This window comes from Sesamum indicum, linkage group LG8, assembly GCF_000512975.1.
Source record: "Sesamum indicum cultivar Zhongzhi No. 13 linkage group LG8, S_indicum_v1.0, whole genome shotgun sequence".
Lineage (NCBI taxonomy): Eukaryota > Viridiplantae > Streptophyta > Magnoliopsida > Lamiales > Pedaliaceae > Sesamum > Sesamum indicum.
This window is the reverse complement of record NC_026152.1, coordinates 5,500,826-5,519,475: the sequence shown is the minus strand read 5'-3', so window position 1 is coordinate 5,519,475 and position 18,650 is coordinate 5,500,826. Positions and strand designations below refer to the sequence as shown.

General features: G+C 34.2%; 1 protein-coding gene across 1 annotated transcript; it reads left to right on the top strand.

Annotated features, from left to right (window-relative positions):
* On the top strand, positions 4,849-11,255 carry LOC105167774 (transmembrane 9 superfamily member 2). Its single transcript, XM_011087591.2, has 7 exons — positions 4,849-5,326; positions 7,104-7,144; positions 7,249-7,834; positions 7,924-8,061; positions 8,169-8,325; positions 9,307-9,791; positions 10,741-11,255. The coding sequence occupies exons 1-7, from the start codon at positions 5,190-5,192 to the stop codon at positions 10,958-10,960; spliced, it is 1,764 nt and encodes a 587-aa protein (XP_011085893.1). The 5' UTR covers positions 4,849-5,189; the 3' UTR covers positions 10,961-11,255.

Genomic DNA, 18,650 nt, shown 5'->3' with positions numbered 1-18,650 from the left:
TTTCCTGACGGAGATCATGGTGGTCCAAGTCCAAAGCCAGAACATACAAATCAAGACAGAGAATAGGACCAACAAGGCTTCATCCCAAGGATCCAGACGAACAGATGCAAGATCCACCGGAAGAACCCCTATAAGAAGAAATTTCAGATGGGCCCATACCCGAGCTAATGAAAATTTCAAAGACTGCAATTGTTGGACTTGCGGAGCAAAAGGACATATATCTCCCGATTGCCAAGAGAAACATGGTGAATTGAGAAAATTTAAAGCCACGGATGATATCCTAGATGCAGTCTACTATGGCAATTTGGTACCCATCTACCAATTTGAAGATCTTCCTTCAGACGAAAGTGTCTATGAGGAGAAATAGAGACTGATTCGGATGGATCTTCAATTGAGTCAGAATAATTACAACGAGGGAGATAGGTTCAAACTTCTGAAAGCGTATCAGGATTCCTTTCCAGAATGACGGTGTCACACAAAACCATAAAAAGAATCATGCGACAAGATTCCGACCTCAGCCCATACGATAGATTTAGGATTGGAGGGATTGGGAAAGTCTAGAACCAGATAGGAGTAAACCAAAGGAAGCATCACATAATCTACAAAGTAAGTTCAGGTGAGTTTGTTATACCTATGGAACTTACTGGTAATGTGGTGGAGATGCAATTGATTCCTAAGGAAGAAATTCTTGAAGAATTAAGTAAGCTTAGAAAAGAAGTTACTATTACTATGAAATGAATACACATAGGAACTATTGAAGTAGTAATAAAAGCAACTTTTAAGGAAGGAATTGATTCAAAAATACATTTATCGATAATGGATAGAAGAATCAATAACTTGAGAGATGGTTGTCTTGGAACAATGATAGGAAATTTGTATGATGGAAAACTAATGTTTGACATTCATCCTAGGATTGCATATAACCTAGCAGACCAAGATTTTAGTAGAGTCTTAACCATTCATTAAGATTTCAAAAGAAAAGATCTAATGAAAGAAGGTAATAGACCATATTCTATAACTTATAGAATAGCTTATGCATTTTCCAATACGCATCATTCAGATTTATTTCTTAGGAAAGAGTATATTGAGATTCCTAGAATTTTCAAGGAATTCGCCAAGGTAATGACACCAGATCCTATTAGGATACCTAGAATAGGTGGTGTTGATATTGTTATAAAAGATCACCCAATTTTAGATCGAACACTTAGCACTAAGACTGAGTTTAGTAGTCGGATGTCCTTTTCGGAAGATAGAATTACAGGCTACAGAGGTAAGAAGAAAGAGTTATTAAAAGTTTTAACTCCTCAAGAGATTATGGTAGATAACGTAAAACTTAGATGCCCTGAAGGATGGAAAGATATACAAGTTATATTTGACATCACTAAGAAAGAAATTTTTTTCCTTGTGACGAGTTATACCATTTGCAGCAACCTGTTGTTGGAAAATATGAGGGCAAGCTAGAAATAGCAGGCCATGAAATTTTAGTTGCAGGTGTTGCAGGGCGACAAAATGGGAGTATGACTTTGGGGTTAAGTTTCCTCGAATATCATAAACCATGGGAAGAAAAGGTAACGGAACAGAATTCAGTCTTGGTGATGTTACCATAAGGATTAAATGACGAGTCCCTTTTCTAAATACATATCTGTTGGTATGTTGTATGATCAATATAAGACTGAGTATTCTGCAGCTTATATTGATTCAGGATCAGGAATTTGCATGGCAAAACCTGGAGTTTTTCCTAAGGAAGCAAGGGAAACCTTACCCGTTATTGCAGGAAGGGATTTTTCGAAAAGAATCCTGATTCTCAATAAGGGAATACGAGAAGCCAAAATCATGATTGGAGGAGCATTTGGATCACCCTAGTTTATGGTAAAAACACCTCCTATATACTTTCATGAAACAGGTGCCGATATCTTGCTAGGTAACAATTTCATTCAAACATTTGCAAGATATATGCAGGATAATTAGAGGAATCTGTTAATCTTTACTAATAACTGTGATAGTGAGATATAGGTGTTGCGAAGAGAAAAGGCATTTAACAGGATAACGCCAATAAATTTTCACAGCAAACGTGGTGATTTTGATGATAGATTAACTCATCCAAAAATCGGATTCTTTTTGATAAAATAATATTTTAAATGCTTCATCCAAAAAATTGTTAGATAATATTGCTAAGATCTCTTTTTAATTAAATTTAATAATTTTTTATTTTTATCTAAAAAATATACTATATTTTATTTGCATAATAGAGCTTATTGAGGCTGTCCACATCTCATATACGTGAGATTTAGATGGATAGCTTTAATGAATCTGTTTTATTATATGTAGATGAGAACCAACTACAACATTTTTTGATTATATATGTTACGTTTGTCCCATTTCAAATTTGTTATGTATATGTGTATTGTAAGCACATAAATTAGATATATATATATATATATATATGTCTTTTCTTTTTATGTAAGCACATAAATTAGATATATATATATATATATATATTTCTTCCCTTTTTATTTGGTTTAAGATACTGATAACTTTTTTCAGTGTTACTAATGCTTTTTTATTATTATTACTTCCGGAAACTTTATCAATTTTGGGCCTGATATTTTTCTGAAATATTATTATTGCAATAGGGTATTGTCTCGCGAGCTTTTGATAAATGATCATTTAATTCAAATCATATTTTTCTAGAGGAATTTATATCACAAGGTATATGATAATAACTTTAACACTAATATTTTTATTTTACTAAAAGTATATTAATTGAACAAAAAAATATATATTGTATTTGAATCTTATAAAATAAATTTTCTCAATGTGTAAAAAGATTATAATATTCTAGGAAAAAATGCAATTTATTCTCATGTGATATGAAGAATGAGGAAAAAAATTTTGTGAAAAATAAAATAGTAAATTACCCCAACACCCAGTAGTATTTGCTAATTCTTTTCTCACAGAGGTTGTTTGCTCATTTCACATATCACACGGATAAATTACATTTAACCCTAATATTCTATTGTTATGTTCAAAATATTCTGTAAATAAACTTAGTAAAAGAATTTAATATTGAGTTCTATATAAATAATTTTGCACTATTGTATTAAAATATAACATCTATTATGTAATTGAGAATTTAGGAAAATTTTATAGAATATGTGAATTTTGGTGCATAGCATGCACGAGTTTCATGTTAGTAATTAAATGTACTACACTTTAGCGAAAAGATCGGTATTGCCTTCGATGCCGTTAACGTAATGGAAAACATAAATAAAAAATTAAATGTTTGGGATCTAATCTCTCATCTTAGAGCGTTCATATGCACAAACGAAAGAAGTCAATTAAATGAAGAGTACCTATTGTATATGTATGTTCATCTAATAATGGTCCATGATATTAAAAAATAATTGAATCTCATGAACCCATAAATTACGAGTTTCATGTAAATATGGTCATTCCATCAGCTAACCTCTTAATCGTAGTTTATGGCAAAGAAATCCAATCGGTTCCATTCTTGAATTTTGAATTTCAATATCTATCTATCCGTACTTGTGTTTTTTATTTATCGATACAAGAAATTTCTTTCCTATTTGATCAACTATCATTGCCACGACCTGATCTGATTTGAAGATTCGCGACCTGATCTGCTTGGCCAATTGCAACCCAGTTGATACAGAATCCGCAGAGCAGCTGTTACAGGAGCTGGCCACTCCGACCAGACTGCCCAGAAATCAATTCTTTATGAACGAGCAACCGGATTACCGGCTCAAGAATTCAGAGGAGAAAAATCGGGTGATGAAACAAAGGAGCAACTCTTGTGGCCCAAGAATTCGGACAAGGCAAATCAAAAGAAGATGACAGCAAAAACTCAAAACATAATGTCGCTAGAAGAAATTGTTACACTGTAAAAGAGTAGTACTCCTCCGATTATGATTTTTTTGCAGTAATGATGTAGGGATGACTGTTAGTTAAATTTCAATGAAAAAGGGACGGGGACCCCGAAAAGCTTCCCCACCTTCGGGTGTTAAAAAATTAAAAAATAAAAAATAACTATCATTGCCACGAGTTTGGAGAATACACAATACAAAGAATATAAGAGATTTTTCATCATCTTATGATGAACGACGGTCCTATTTTAAAACTCATCAATTTCCATACATATTCTAATTATGTCTGAAACATGACTTTTTAACAACTAAATAAGAAAAAAACGTAGTTGCATTAAGTCTGATGCACAAGGTTGCTTGAAACTTCATTTATGAATGAATAGTGATCAGTCAAACCTCCCACTTAGGTACACGTGACGTTTACCCCCAAAAATAAAAAATAACTATGTCCGGCTATTAATAAGGATGTAAAGATAAGGATGCAACGGCTATTAATAAGGATGTAAAGATAATTTTATGATTAAAGTTAAAAAATATCAAAAAAATCTTAAAAAGTGCTCGCGAATGGAACAAAGTCGCTTGAGTACTATTTTGCTTTATTCTAAAAAATATAAGAGGATAATTTACTATTTTTTTTTTCACAAATAAATAATTAGCTTATTTTTTATATCAGATGGGGTAATTGGATTATATCTATAAAAGATATTTACAATGACTAAAAGCTGCAATTTGTAGTTTCGATAAAAAACATAATTTTATTATAATATTTAATTTTAGATTGCGATTGCACTGCAAATTTAGCCTCAATCACAAAGCTAAATGGGCAGTATACAATCCACAGGAAATTTGATTGTTAGGATGATCCGGACTTTGCTACATTGGTAAACCCATCAATTGCGTGTAATGCTTAGAGCCACGTGCATGGGATGATCACAAATCACATAGCATGAAATTTAATATATTCTCTCTCTAAATATGTTTAGAAGCCTAATTTTTTCTGTTAATTACCGTATCACTTCTACATCAGATATCTTCCCATAATTTGCAAGGCGTTTTTGGTGAATTTGGATTCGTTCGAACTTACGAATTATTTGATAATGAAGCAATAAATGCATCGATAAATTCCCATTCATTGGATAAAAGCAAAAAACAATGCACAAAAAAGGGGAAAAATTTTGAACTTGGGCTTTTGCACATGCAGTCATGAGATCCGTGCTCGTTTTCTTCATGAATGATCTCTTCACTTTATTATTAGTAGTATTCACTTCTCGACGCAGTGACTGAGTGAGGTTGTGGAAAAAGAAAATGGCAGGAGGAGGGTGGAGCGTGGGTTTCTTGCTGCTAGTTTGCGCCGTAGTTTTGGTGAGATCGGATCACACGTTCAAGGCTGGAGATCCTGTGCCGCTTTATGCAAATAAGGTCGGGCCGTTTCATAATCCTAGGTAAGGATTTATTTATTTTAATTATTATTATTATGATGATTGAGATTATTTATCAAGGATGTATGTTGTGTGTATGCATGTTGTATTTCAATTTTTGAATTTCGATCGCTTGTTTGCTGATTGAGATTTCATGTAATAGGTGGTGGTTTTTTCTTTTGGAAAAAATTATGGATCTGATGGTTTCACGTTGTGCTATTGCTTATGAATTAGTTTGATCTGTTGGACTATGAAATTAGAGAATCCTGTTTTTAGGATGCACATTATTGAGTGAATGGGGATTTAAGAATCATATGCTGGTATGTTTGTGATTCATTGATCGAAACTACTGGCTATCATAATTCGACTTGGCTGCAGAAAATTGAACAGGGAATGAACAATCCGAGTGAAAATAATTGTTTGGAACTAGTTCAACTAAGCATGCAATTGTTCAACTGAGTCTAATTGTTATAATCCGCCTTGTTCAGGTGATAATTTTAGTTGGTACCTTAATTTCTTCCACCTTAGTTGGTGACAGTTTGTGTATACCATAGTACTTGGAGCTTTACAGTTTTTTTTTTCTTTTTTGTTTTAAATTTGTTTGCAAACCTGCTAATGAATGGGAAGATGCTGGAGAAATTATCAATGTCTCTCTACTTTGCTTGTCTTGATTCTGAGGTGTCATTAATATATTCATTATGACCTTTTTGGTTGTTTTCATGTGGGTTATATTCATGTTTTGTTCAACTTTATTTGCCACTAATTGTTTTATGGGTGTTAGTATAGTATTGTACATACCTGGATACTGTCTCTTCAGATCAATTATATGTATCCTGTAGTCAATGTAGTTTAAAATCATTAAATTAAAGGGAAGCCGAATCTTGGAATTATCATATTAATCTCTTTTCCAGCTATGTTATGAGCTAGAAGAGAATCATAGTTGATGAGTTTATAAATTGCCCGTCCTAACAAGTTCAAAATTTCATCATTCACTCTTATATTTTGCTTGTCACTGTTGTATAACTTTCTGCATGAAGCAGCTGATGCCATGAATTTGAAGTGCAAATATGCATTCATCAGCTTTGTCTGTGTTGATTTGTTGCTGCAATTCAACTTGTAATTTTTGGATAAATCAAATTGGTGAACTGTAGAAATTTCAAGAAAATGATTTTAAGTGAAACTCTTGGTTTGAAAGATGATTTTTATTCCTACAGGGTGGTAATTGACAGGGATGTTTCATTTTACTTTTGTTATTGAAAAATCAAAATAATCCTTCAAAGAGTGTTATGATAATAAATCCTAGTAAATGCATATGCTACTGATATAACCATTTGTTATGAATGCCATACTTCCATGAGGTTTGGTTAACTGCAGAGCTGATCGAAACCTTGCTTAAAGATAATGTTTATATGAATACAGATACAAATAATATTCATTTAGTTAATATTGTAAAGAAGATTCCACTTATAATAACTGATCCAAGAAGAGTCCTCAAACTGTGTGGAGATTTGTGAAAAAAATTGATTGAGATTCCTTGGGTTGTTTAAAAACATTATTAAGGCTGACTCAAAAATGAGCTTGAAAGATGCATATTCCATTGGGAAAAGAGAAGGTAACGCTTGAAGCATTTGGACTATCAGTCAAACTACGACTAGAAATGGTAACCTTTTTTAACACTGAGATTTTTCTTTGTTTAATGAGAATATTGGATAGTGAAGTTGATTGGAGGTAATATCTGCCGAAGAACATTATCTTATATGATTAACTAATGGCAACCCTTTTGTTTTTTTGTCCATTCCAGTGAAACATACCGCTACTTTGATCTTCCTTTCTGTTTCCCAGGTTTGTATCTTTTGGTTTGCTCGCTCCTTTAATTATGAAGATGCACTTATTGCTAAAATTATCTCATGAAATAATTTCTTATAGTCGATGGTTCTCCACTGCAGCTCATATGAAAGAGAAAAAGGAAGCTCTTGGGGAAGTTCTGAATGGAGATAGGCTTGTCAGTGCCCCATATACACTGGATTTTTTGCAGGACAAAAGCTCTGAAGTTGTTTGCAACAAGAAATTAGATAAGAATGAAGTTGCACAATTTCGAAGTGCAGTCGCGAAAGACTACTATTTCCAGATGTACTTTGATGATTTGCCAATCTGGGGTTTCTTGGGCAAAGTTGAGAAAGAAGAAAAATCTGACCCCAGCGAGTACAAATATTACCTATTTAAGCACCTTCATTTCGAGATCTTTTATAATAAGGATCGTGTCATTGAGATTAATGCTCGAACTGACCCTAATGCCCTTGTAGATGTGACTGAAGATAAGGAAATTAATGTTGAATTCATGTACTCTGTGAAATGGAAAGAAACTAACACTCCTTTTGAGAAAAGAATGGAGAAGTACTCACAGTCTTCTTCACTACCCCATCACTTGGAAATCCACTGGTTTTCAATTATCAACTCCTGCGTTACGGTTCTTCTCCTGACTGGTTTTCTGGCTACTATTCTTTTGCGGGTCCTTAAGAATGATTTTGTTAAGTGAGTGCATTTTTATTTATGTTTACCTAGTTTTTAATTTTTCTGATCTGTTCCGTATCAGAATTAACTATAATTCTAATTATGTAAAGGTATGCTCATGATGAAGAGATAGCTGATGACCAAGAAGAAACTGGTTGGAAGTACATTCATGGAGACGTATTCAGGTACCCGAAGCACAAATCTTTATTTGCTGCAGCCCTTGGTTCAGGTACCCAGCTGTTTGCCCTGTAAGTATTTCAATAACTTTCTTTCGTCTGCCAAAATTACGCATTGATAAGTTTGGTGAATGCAATAATTTCAAAGAAATGATAATTTTAGTTGTGGTTTTCCACAGCACGATTTTCATTTTTATCCTTGCATTGGTTGGTGTATTTTATCCATACAACCGAGGAGCTCTATTCACTGCACTGGTAGTCATTTATTCACTTACATCTGGAATTGCTGGATATGCCTCGGCCGCTTTTTACTGCCAATTAGAAGGAACAAACTGGGTATGTTTTGCTTCTATCACAATCCTTAACTCTCTGGTGCTTCTAATTAACAAAAGGTTGTAATTTAGCTCAGTCGGTTTGGCTAATAATCTTGTCAATTAGAAGTGGATTTCATATTAGCAGATTAAATCACCTGCTTGATATTAATCAGCTTTCAATTCTGTTAGTTGATAAAACCGACAAAAATGGTTGAACCCATTTCTGCTGCCACTGATCTATTTCAACCTTTGTTATGTTTGTTTATCATCTTGTGTTCATGTCTATACTTTTTACTCATCTTGTGAGCAAGCTAAGAAGCTTAGTGGACAAATGGAAATGACATAGAAAATGCATGCTAATAGATGTCATTTTACATGACAAGAGTCCGGGATGTTATTTCAAATGCTTTCTTGTGCTCTTGAAAGATTGAAATAGATCAACATTTGCTAATATGATTATTTAAAATTCAAGTTGTCATCCTCAGGGGAAATATATAGTTTCTAAGAATGCTTATGAAATTTGTATCATGCAACCACAGGCTCTTGCATCATCTTGACAAATGAATACCTGATCTTATTGATTTTTTGTGGTTCATGAACTTGTCTTGAGTAATTTGTTCATGATTATACCGGTGCAAATTGCTTCTGATGGTTGTTAGGATTTTCTTAGTTTGGCCATTATATTATGCCCATGATGCTTGTTTAAATTTACAGGACCCATTATTAGAAATAGATTACTTGAAGATTTAAAAAGGTTCAAGATGCATCTAACTAATATTAAGTTATGTTGGATATTCCTTCTGTATGTAAATGCTGCTCAACACCTTCTCAACAGAAAATTGCATCCACACACATTGTATAGTCACATATATCGATGATGTATGTAAGCATGTATCTATGTATGTATGTATGTACATACGTAATGAGGGATAGAGACAGTACTTAAATTAAAAGATACTAACTTTATAAGATGCTAGTCTTATACTTTATTCTCATTGTACAGGTCAGAAATTTATTATTGACTGGAAGCCTTTTCTGCGGACCACTATTTCTTGCGTTCTGCTTTCTTAACACTGTTGCCATTGCTTATCACGCCACAGCAGCATTACCATTTGGCACCATAGTCGTCATATTTCTTATTTGGGCCCTTGTGACCTCACCATTGTTACTCTTGGGAGGGATCGCTGGAAAGAATAGTAAGGTGGAGTTTCATGCCCCCTGTCGCACTACAAAATATCCCAGGGAGGTACCAACATTACCTTGGTATCGTGGAACATTGCCTCAAATGGCAATGGCTGGATTCTTGCCTTTCAGTGCGATATATATCGAACTTTATTACATATTTGCCAGCGTGTGGGGCCACAGAATCTATACAATCTATAGCATCTTATTTATTGTGTTCATCATCCTCTTGATTGTCACAGCCTTTATTACCGTGGCATTGACATACTTCCAACTTGTTGCCGAAGACCATGAATGGTGGTGGAGGTATGATATTTTGTTGTCATTTCCCTTTATTTCTAAAAGTAATGCTACTTTTTTCCCAAGATAATAACTGTTGTTCTACGATACTACTGATGCCAATGCTTTGACTTTATTGATGTATAAACTTTGAAGACCTTGGCTTTATGTATTTTATTATGATTTGTGACATATGTCTCCTCCTGTAATCTGTAATTAGATGCAAAATACGAAACATATTTACATGCTTAAATTTTCTAAACGTGTATATGTATTGACGTTAATGACCTCTATTATGGATGCTTGTAGTATCAGTTAACCTTTCCATTTTTTACCATGTGTAAGCATGTGCACAAGAAAAATCCATGATGCTTCACTTGTGTGACTTGGAGCCAAAGAGATCTCTTTTTAAGCTTGGTCAATTTCGCGTTCTACACCATCCATTTCTCTTCTACAAAACATTGAATAGCTCTATTAACGTGAATTTCCTCCATCTCTTACTAGTCTTCGGTGACTGAAGACCTTTCCTCAAATAAATCTTTGATGGAGATTATTTGGAAAGATATTGGTTAGCATGTTTGATAGTGGAAAAATTGCAGCTAGACTGAAGAATGGGTGCAAGATGATATCTAGTACTTCCATTCTTTGATCACAGTAATATATTGTATGATTAAGACAACTAAACCACATTGTGATATGCCTGCATGAAAACTTAGGAATCAATATACAGGTTGAGTGCTTGTACCCTTATGTCTTTAAATTCTTTCAACTTCCTAGTGAAGGGAGACAAATTGAAATTTCTCTTACTTTGCCAATGTACCTTGGATTTGTTTGATAAAAATCAGTAGAAGCACCTCCAATGAATCTTGATGCACCTTTATAGGCAGTCTAAATTATTTCATTATGCATTCACTTGCATAGAGGAGGAAATATTACAAACTATTGGATGTATCTGTAATGCTGATTAATTCTACAGGTCCTTCCTGTGTGGTGGATCAACTGGGATATTCATCTACAGCTACTGCTTGTACTACTACTATGCACGATCAGACATGTCTGGTTTCATGCAAACATCATTCTTCTTCGGCTATATGGCTTGCATCTGCTATGGTTTTTTTCTCATGCTCGGGACTGTTGGATTCCGTGCAGCGCTCCTCTTTGTCCGACATATATACCACTCAATTAAGTGCGAGTAAAGTCAATTAGCTCTTGTTCTTCGATATACTTTATGAGTATGTGATGACAATTTACAAAGAAAAAATTAGAGCAGTACCTCAAAGGGGAGACAGTATTATCTCCAGAGCACCAGTGAGAACACTTTTATTTTTTCTTCATATTTTTTCTTCATATTGCTATTTTAGGTTCAGAGTTTACTGAATTTTGGTTCTATGAATCTGAATATCACAGTAGAGTTTGTACTTGAAGTTGGCCTTCGCCAATATCTGTATATATTTCAATTGCAGCAAGGCCTCCTCTGCTGATTTTCTTCCACTCTAAGCAGCTATATTAATGGCGCCGAACATAAACAATTTTAGAAAAGGTTAATCATAGACTCCTCTTAAAGTTAAATTTAAGTATACAAACATGTCTATGTACTTTTTGAAATTATAATTATATCCTTTTAATATAATTTATTTCTGGATGTTTGTGTAAGTTTTTAACCCTGATAGGGCGTTCATGTAAATTATAATTGCATCTGCGGAGGGTGCATTAATAATTTCATGAAAAAAAGGAGATGATTGTTAATGTAATTTTTAAGAAATGTTTGCATATTCAATTTGATCAAGGTGATTGGGCAAGGTGTAAAGAAGCTTGCAGGTTGGCTCGATTTTAAGCTCGACCCAAACTCGAGCCCAATTCCCTCTGTTCACCATCTCACGAGTTGGTTTGTGAGCTTTTTATTATTATTATTATTATCTTTTATATATTTTTTATTTTTAAAATTTTTATATATTTAATTTCATATTCAGTATTTTATTAATTTTAAATTGACAAGAAATTCACTTATGATTTTTTTCATCTATTTCTGAGTTTTATATTTATATCAAAATACATATTTGCATTATGCAATTATTTTATTAATTATAAATTTATGTCAAAATTTAGTGATTCCTATGAATTAATCTAAAAATAATGATAATAACAATAATAATAATGATGGTTGAATGATTTTAATTATTTTTAATATTATTTTATTATATATAATGAATCAAAAAGTTTAATCAACAACTATAATATCTTAAAATTCGGGTACCGATTCATACCAAATTTAAATATATATAGGATTGTATCATTAGAATATATCAGACGGTATGATTTAAAAGCACATAGCATGATTTAATGATACACCATCATGAATGATTACTTTTATGTTACGAGTACGATATCACAAAATCTATATATCCTATAAGTTTAAAATTTTACCAAATATATTTTTTGTAAGTTTGAACATATCTAACGGTTTAATCTGAATTTTGACGGCCCGATTAGTCCATATCGTTCAACAATGTAAGATGATAGTTTATTTTTTAAACAAAAGCCACCTAGAGGTGGGGGGAGCTTTTCGGAGTCCCCAGTTATTCTATATTAAAATGCACAAAATAGTTACAGCGAGGAGAACTACCTCCCTAAAATTTCTAGCAAAGCCATAAACAAGGAGTACTACTCCCTTACAGATAGAGCAAACATTAAACGAGTACTACACCCTTACAACAAGACGATAGTTACATCAATGTAATACTAATATTTATAATATATAAATTTATTGCAGATTAGGATTGTAAAATTCAAAATTGAGTTCGAGCTCGAACTGTAAGAACTTGTCGAGCTCGAGCCGTACCACTGAAAGTTGAGCTCGAGTTCGAGCTCATTAAAAGGGTCGAGCTCGACTCATTTACACCCCTGGTAAAGAGTAAGAATAGACCTAAGAAACAAAGAGCCTATGTTTGTGTTTGTGTTTTGGCCCATCTTAGGGATGGGCCAAATTACAAAAACAAGTTTGGTTTTGTAACTTCACACCACCACTAGGTGTGAAAATTAATTTTTATATGTTTTATTATTTTTTTATTCTTTTCTCTCTCTTCTTCTTTTCTCTCTCCTTACATCTTGTCGAAGCTTTCTTATCTCTCTCTTTCTTTTCTTCTTTCTTCTTTCTTCTTTCTTATTATATGTATTATATATTATTTAATATTTAATATTTGTGAAATGTGATTAATAATTACTACTAAAAAATAATTATTAATTAGAGATATTTAATATCAATGCTACTTAGTTAAAATATGTAAATTTTTCTACCTAATGGAAATACTGTAGCAGTTGCGTACACTCTGACAATATATCAGTACTATATACCTAATTCGTATTTTTATTACTTTAATTATCTATTAAAATTTATCAGTTCATATATAAGATTCTAATGAATGTATTTTCAACATGTTACATAGTGCATTTAACTCTTGATTATAATTTTTTTCAACTTAGACCATTTAAAATATTTGAGAAACTTGAAATTTGAGGACAATATACCAATAATACATACTTAATTCTAAATTTTTTATTTAAATTTTATATATTATGTTTTTTGATTCCAAAGATAAAGTTTAACAAAATTATTTTGGAGTACATTAAAATTATAATTATTATTTAAAATATAAAAAAATTCCTCAATAAAAAAATTACTTAACATAAATATATATATTATATTTCACTAACAAATAAAATACTATATACATACACACATATATATATATATTAAAAGATATGATTTGACAATAAACAGTAACTCCTGTCTCTCAAATCCTAACATCAAATCTACACCACTTATTTTACAATAATTTCTATTATATCAAAACACAAATCCAAACATACCATTTATCTCAAAACAAATAGGCTGTGTTTGGATTCGGATTTTGGCCCATTCCCCAGATGGGCCAAAATAACTGTAATGTTTGGTTTTAGTTTTTACACCTTCATTGGTTTTAGTTTTTACAGCTTAATTGGGTGTAAACTAAAATTGGCCTACTAACCTATTTTTTTTTTTTAATTTTATAGGCATAGCCCATAAGAGTAAAATTGTTATAGGCCTAACCTATTTTAACTGCAGGTACCTGTTTTTTATGTAAAATTGCAGCTCCTCTTCTCGTCGTCTTTAACCTTCTATCTTCAACCTTCTCTCTCCACCTTAAGAACTCCTCACGATCGAACCGACCACAACCCCAACGCCTCCATCACCGGCGTTAGCCCATCACGGCGTAGTTAGATGAACTCCATCGACAGCACAGACGATGTTACGATGACCAAGCCACAAACTCCGTTGGAGTCCGCCGCCACTCGCCGTTCATGTCAAAGGTGTGCCGCCGGCTGTTGGAATCAATTTCTCACGCGCCACCTAGTCCTCGTTACACACAGTGCGTCAATAAAGCGAAAGAGCGGATTTCCCTCGATTAAGTTTGCCGACAATTTCTTGTTGTTTTACTTTAATTGCACAATTTCTTCCATTCATTTTTTTATTTCTGAATTTTCTGATGTCTTGAGAGTTGGGTTTGGATGTACTCTAGTGAAAAGTATGTTCAACAGTAGTTGCCTTAAATTATTGTCTGCGATGATCTGATCTTTCACATGTGCACAATGCTTTCTTCTTTAAATTATTGTCAGATTTTCATTTTTTCCTGCTGTTCCTGTTGTACATTACACAGTGTTTTATTTTGCATCTACAATATTCTGCAATTGGTTTTCTGTCTATATACACCATATATAGTGTGATATAAACACTACCACCAGAGCTTTCATAGTTTGATAAATCAGAGCATTATATTTCGCCGGCACGCAGTATCATTTCCCTCTGGGTTTTCTTCCGGGTTTCCCTTAGCTTCCACAAAGCTCTTACCTTTAGCATCCGCCCTTTATCCCAAGGAGAAGCTAATCTTCTTTATATTTTCGTTTTGTCTAGGTTCATGTGTTTCAAGATCCATGGAATTGGTGTTACTTGAATAGGTTGTCTTTCTATTTTTCAGTAGCTGTTTTCGTTGAGTTGTTCACTTGTTTAAATTTATTTCACTATTTGAGAGGTGTAGAACATTTGTTGACTCCACAATAATCTGAAAAGAGATTTTAAAGAAAAAAACAGGTTATATCATTTTTAGTTTTTACTTGCTCGTATTGAAGCAAAGTACTTGGCTTGTGCTTGAGATATATTAGGGATAATTAGTGGAGAGGTTCCAACTTTGAGTCTGTGAACATGTGAGTGTTAGTTTGAGCTGTAGTGGAAAGACTACGGGCTGTTCGGGTTAGGTCCAAAATGGGTTGGGTTGAGACCCATCTTGACACCTTAATGTTGAATATGTATAAGGTCAGCCCTGTTGTGGATATGCAGCTGATGAACTTCAATCATAATAAACAGATTTCAAAGTAATAAGCTACTATTTTGGACCCTCCCTCTCGAGGCTGCGGTAGTAGTATGAGTATATGGTGGAATGTTCTAATGAATTTATGGAGTAATTTAATTTTATTAATTTTTCTATCAAGCATTTCCGCATACAGGTATTTGCTTCTTAGCAATATGAGTGCAAAAGTTTGACTATTTAGTATCATAGATTGTATTTTCATTGTTAAGGAATGTTTTGGCTGCTCAGACAACTTTCTATTATGCCATTAGTATCTCATTCGATTATTGTTGGATTTTCAAACTAAGGCTCTTCATACATGTGGTCCTCTTTTATATATAAAAAAAAGTTAGAGTAAAATCCAACATGAGATATATGTGTAGATTTTTCTTGCCACTTGCATATTGCATAAATTGATTGGCTCTTTCCATAAAGCAAAGGAATGATCCATTTTATTATTTGACTGATGAGGCCAAAACACAATTAATTTAATATAACATATATATATAATTCTAAACTAAATATAACGTAAATAAAGACTAAATAATAGAACTAATAACCAAAATAACTAAACGGTGCCTTATTTTATTCGAAACGCCTCATGATCTTCAACCAATTATGTGCTTCAAATTTTCACTCATTTACTATCTTTCAAGAGTTATTTCTTTTTTTTTTTAATTTTCATTCATTTTTCCTCACTACATTTTTTATAGTTTTAAGAATTAACTTATTATTTTATATATACTTTATTAAATAATAAAAAAGTATAAATATTGTACTTTAATAGAAATAATAACACATGGTTTTATGTTCTACTAACTCATTAGCGAGATACTGATTGTTTATTTATAATTCCACCCCTTTATGATGTGTAGCAATTTTTTTCCTTATGGATATATAAACGATTTGTCTTATTTATTACGACACTTTGATATATAAGACAATCCACAAAGATGCAACACCCAAATGGTGTTGGTTCCTCCCACTCATCTCAATACGATAAAGTGTTATGGAACACGGAAATGGAACGCGTGTTCATTTAGCTAATACACGAGGAGTTCATCACACACCAACTCCAATCATCCACATTTCCACCATCAGTCTGGGCTCGTGTAACCGAGAGAATGAACTCGGTTATGAGTCAGGATTGTCTTCTTACGACGGTACAGCTTAAGGGCAAACTTAGCAGGCTGCGTCGTGCTTGGCGTTTGTTAAACGAAATTTTAAATAGGGGGACTGGGTGGGGATGGGATTTAGAAAGGAATACCATAACAAACAATGCAGAATGCTTGGAGGAGTTGTGTCGGGTAAACATCTACTCGTGTTGCCTTCTTGATTGCAGTGTCCTTATAGATTCACAAACTAATTACATATCTTGGCAATGTAAATGAATGCAGAAAAATTCGGAATATAAAAAAATAGTTCAGCATGGGCTTTAACGCTTTGACCAATGCACTGAAATGTTCTCACGGAACACTGCATCTGGTGGGCTTGCGCGTTTGTTATCACAACAACGTCGGACAATCCACAGCACCAACCACATAAACGATGAACAGATCGATGGCACTCAATCGGGCAACCGTCGATCACGAGATGAGTTTGAAGATACAACATTCTCTCAATCTGTTCCCATGACGTCTCCAGATGAATACTTTTCTTCCTCGGGACCGTCGCAGGCTTCCGCTGGTACATCTGGAAGTTGGCGTCGGTTCTAACAAGTAGCTAGTGAGTTGCAAGCTAAGAAGTATGAGACGATGGATAAGTTGAATGAATCACTTCATGGGAAGATTGACCGTACCGGGCCCAAAGCTACTGAATCCATTGAACGGTACGTCGACGAGTTGACAAAGTTTAACGATCTGCCTGACATCATAGCGTTTTCACAGTCACAGCACGCACACAATCTTCTTACGTCTTAATGACGAGAATAAACTCCGATGGTTGTACTCTTTGGGCAAGTGACTCTATTACTTGATTGTTAGAAATTTGGAAAAAACTGCTTTCGTTATGTGTATTCGTTCATGTATGTCATACCGATTTACTTAGGTTGCACCCAAACCAAGTACCCATGCTCGTTAAGTATTTTCATGTCCCCAGCCAACGGACATCTACTGCATGTAACTTACACACTAATTTGTTTTGTTTATATTTAGCAATACAACAACAATCGGATATATGGCAAGCTCGGGAGTTGGTGGAGGTCTAAACTCAAACTCCGCAAGCGAGAGTCCGGGGACCCCAAGGACTCCAGGAAGTAACGAATTTGATGTTTTAGAGGAATTTTACGCATTTAGAGATTTAATATGCCTAGAGTTATTTAGGGAAAGTGTGCCACGTAACACATCTACACTACAAGGAGCAGGATGGGTTGCGGAGATTATGATGACCCCACACCAGGGAAGGTTTTTTTGACAACATTCGCATGACTAAGCCATGATTTTTGCTTTGGTTGATGCATTGACTAGTAGAGGTTTACTGCCTCATGGTCAGACGTCCAGAGTTACTTCAGTTGAGAAGGTTGCACTCTTCATGCAAACGGTCGGCATGCATAAAAAGCACCGCGACAATATGGAGCGATTTCAACACTCATTGGAGACTATTAATCGTAGATTCCACCTAGTGCTTTCTGCCTTGTGCGCAATGGCGCCAGAACTAATAACTCATCCAAATTTTACAAACACACATCCGAGAGTGGCAAATAACCCAGATTTCTACCCATACTTCAAGGTACGTACCACATCTATCATTGTCGTAACACATCTCATACTCTTCACAACCGCCTAATTAATGCAAGCATTGTTCGGCATACTATTTCATGCATCTAGCTATACGTGATTGTTGACATCAATGTAGGATTGCGTCGGAGCGATGGACGGAACGTTGGTACCTGCCTGGGTTTCCCAAGTTGACCAAAATCGATACAGGTCGCAGAAAGGCTGTCTAGCATAGAATGTACTAGCAATATGTGATTTCGATATGAATTTCATTTATGTGTATGTTGGGTGGGAAGAAAGTGAGGCCGATGCCCGTGTCCTGGACCATACAGTTTCACAGGATCGAAATTTTCCTTCCCCTTCAATCGGTGAGCATTGTAATATATAAATTAGATTCCACCAACCATCTTGTTTAAGGGTCAAATACGTGGCACTAACGATTCTCTTTATGACGATGCCTTGTGACAATATAGGTAAGTATTATTTGGTAGACGCGGGTTTCACAAACTACCAATGTTTCCTGGCTCCTTATCGAGGAACAAGGTATCACCTACCTGAGTGGAGGGGACAAGGTTGTCGATATCATACCCCACAGGACATGTTTATCCATGCACATTCAAGGTTGAGAAATATGATTGAACGATGCTCCGGTGTACTGAAAAAATATTTTCCAATACTAAAGTGGGGGATGCCGAGCTACCTTCAGAACCACCAGGTTGATATAGTAATTGCATGTTGCGCCCTTCATAACTTCATCCGTAAATTTAGCAACGATGACATCATATCAACGA

Excerpts from the sequence above, each read along its gene's own strand:
- LOC105167774 (XM_011087591.2), top strand. The coding sequence starts at position 5,190 with ATGGCAGGAGGAGGGTGGAGCGTGGGTTTCTTGCTGCTAGTTTGCGCC. Across the intron at positions 5,327-7,103 it reads GGGCCGTTTCATAATCCTAG|TGAAACATACCGCTACTTTG; the intron begins GTAAGGATTTAT and ends TGTCCATTCCAG. Across the intron at positions 7,835-7,923 it reads CTTAAGAATGATTTTGTTAA|GTATGCTCATGATGAAGAGA; the intron begins GTGAGTGCATTT and ends AATTATGTAAAG.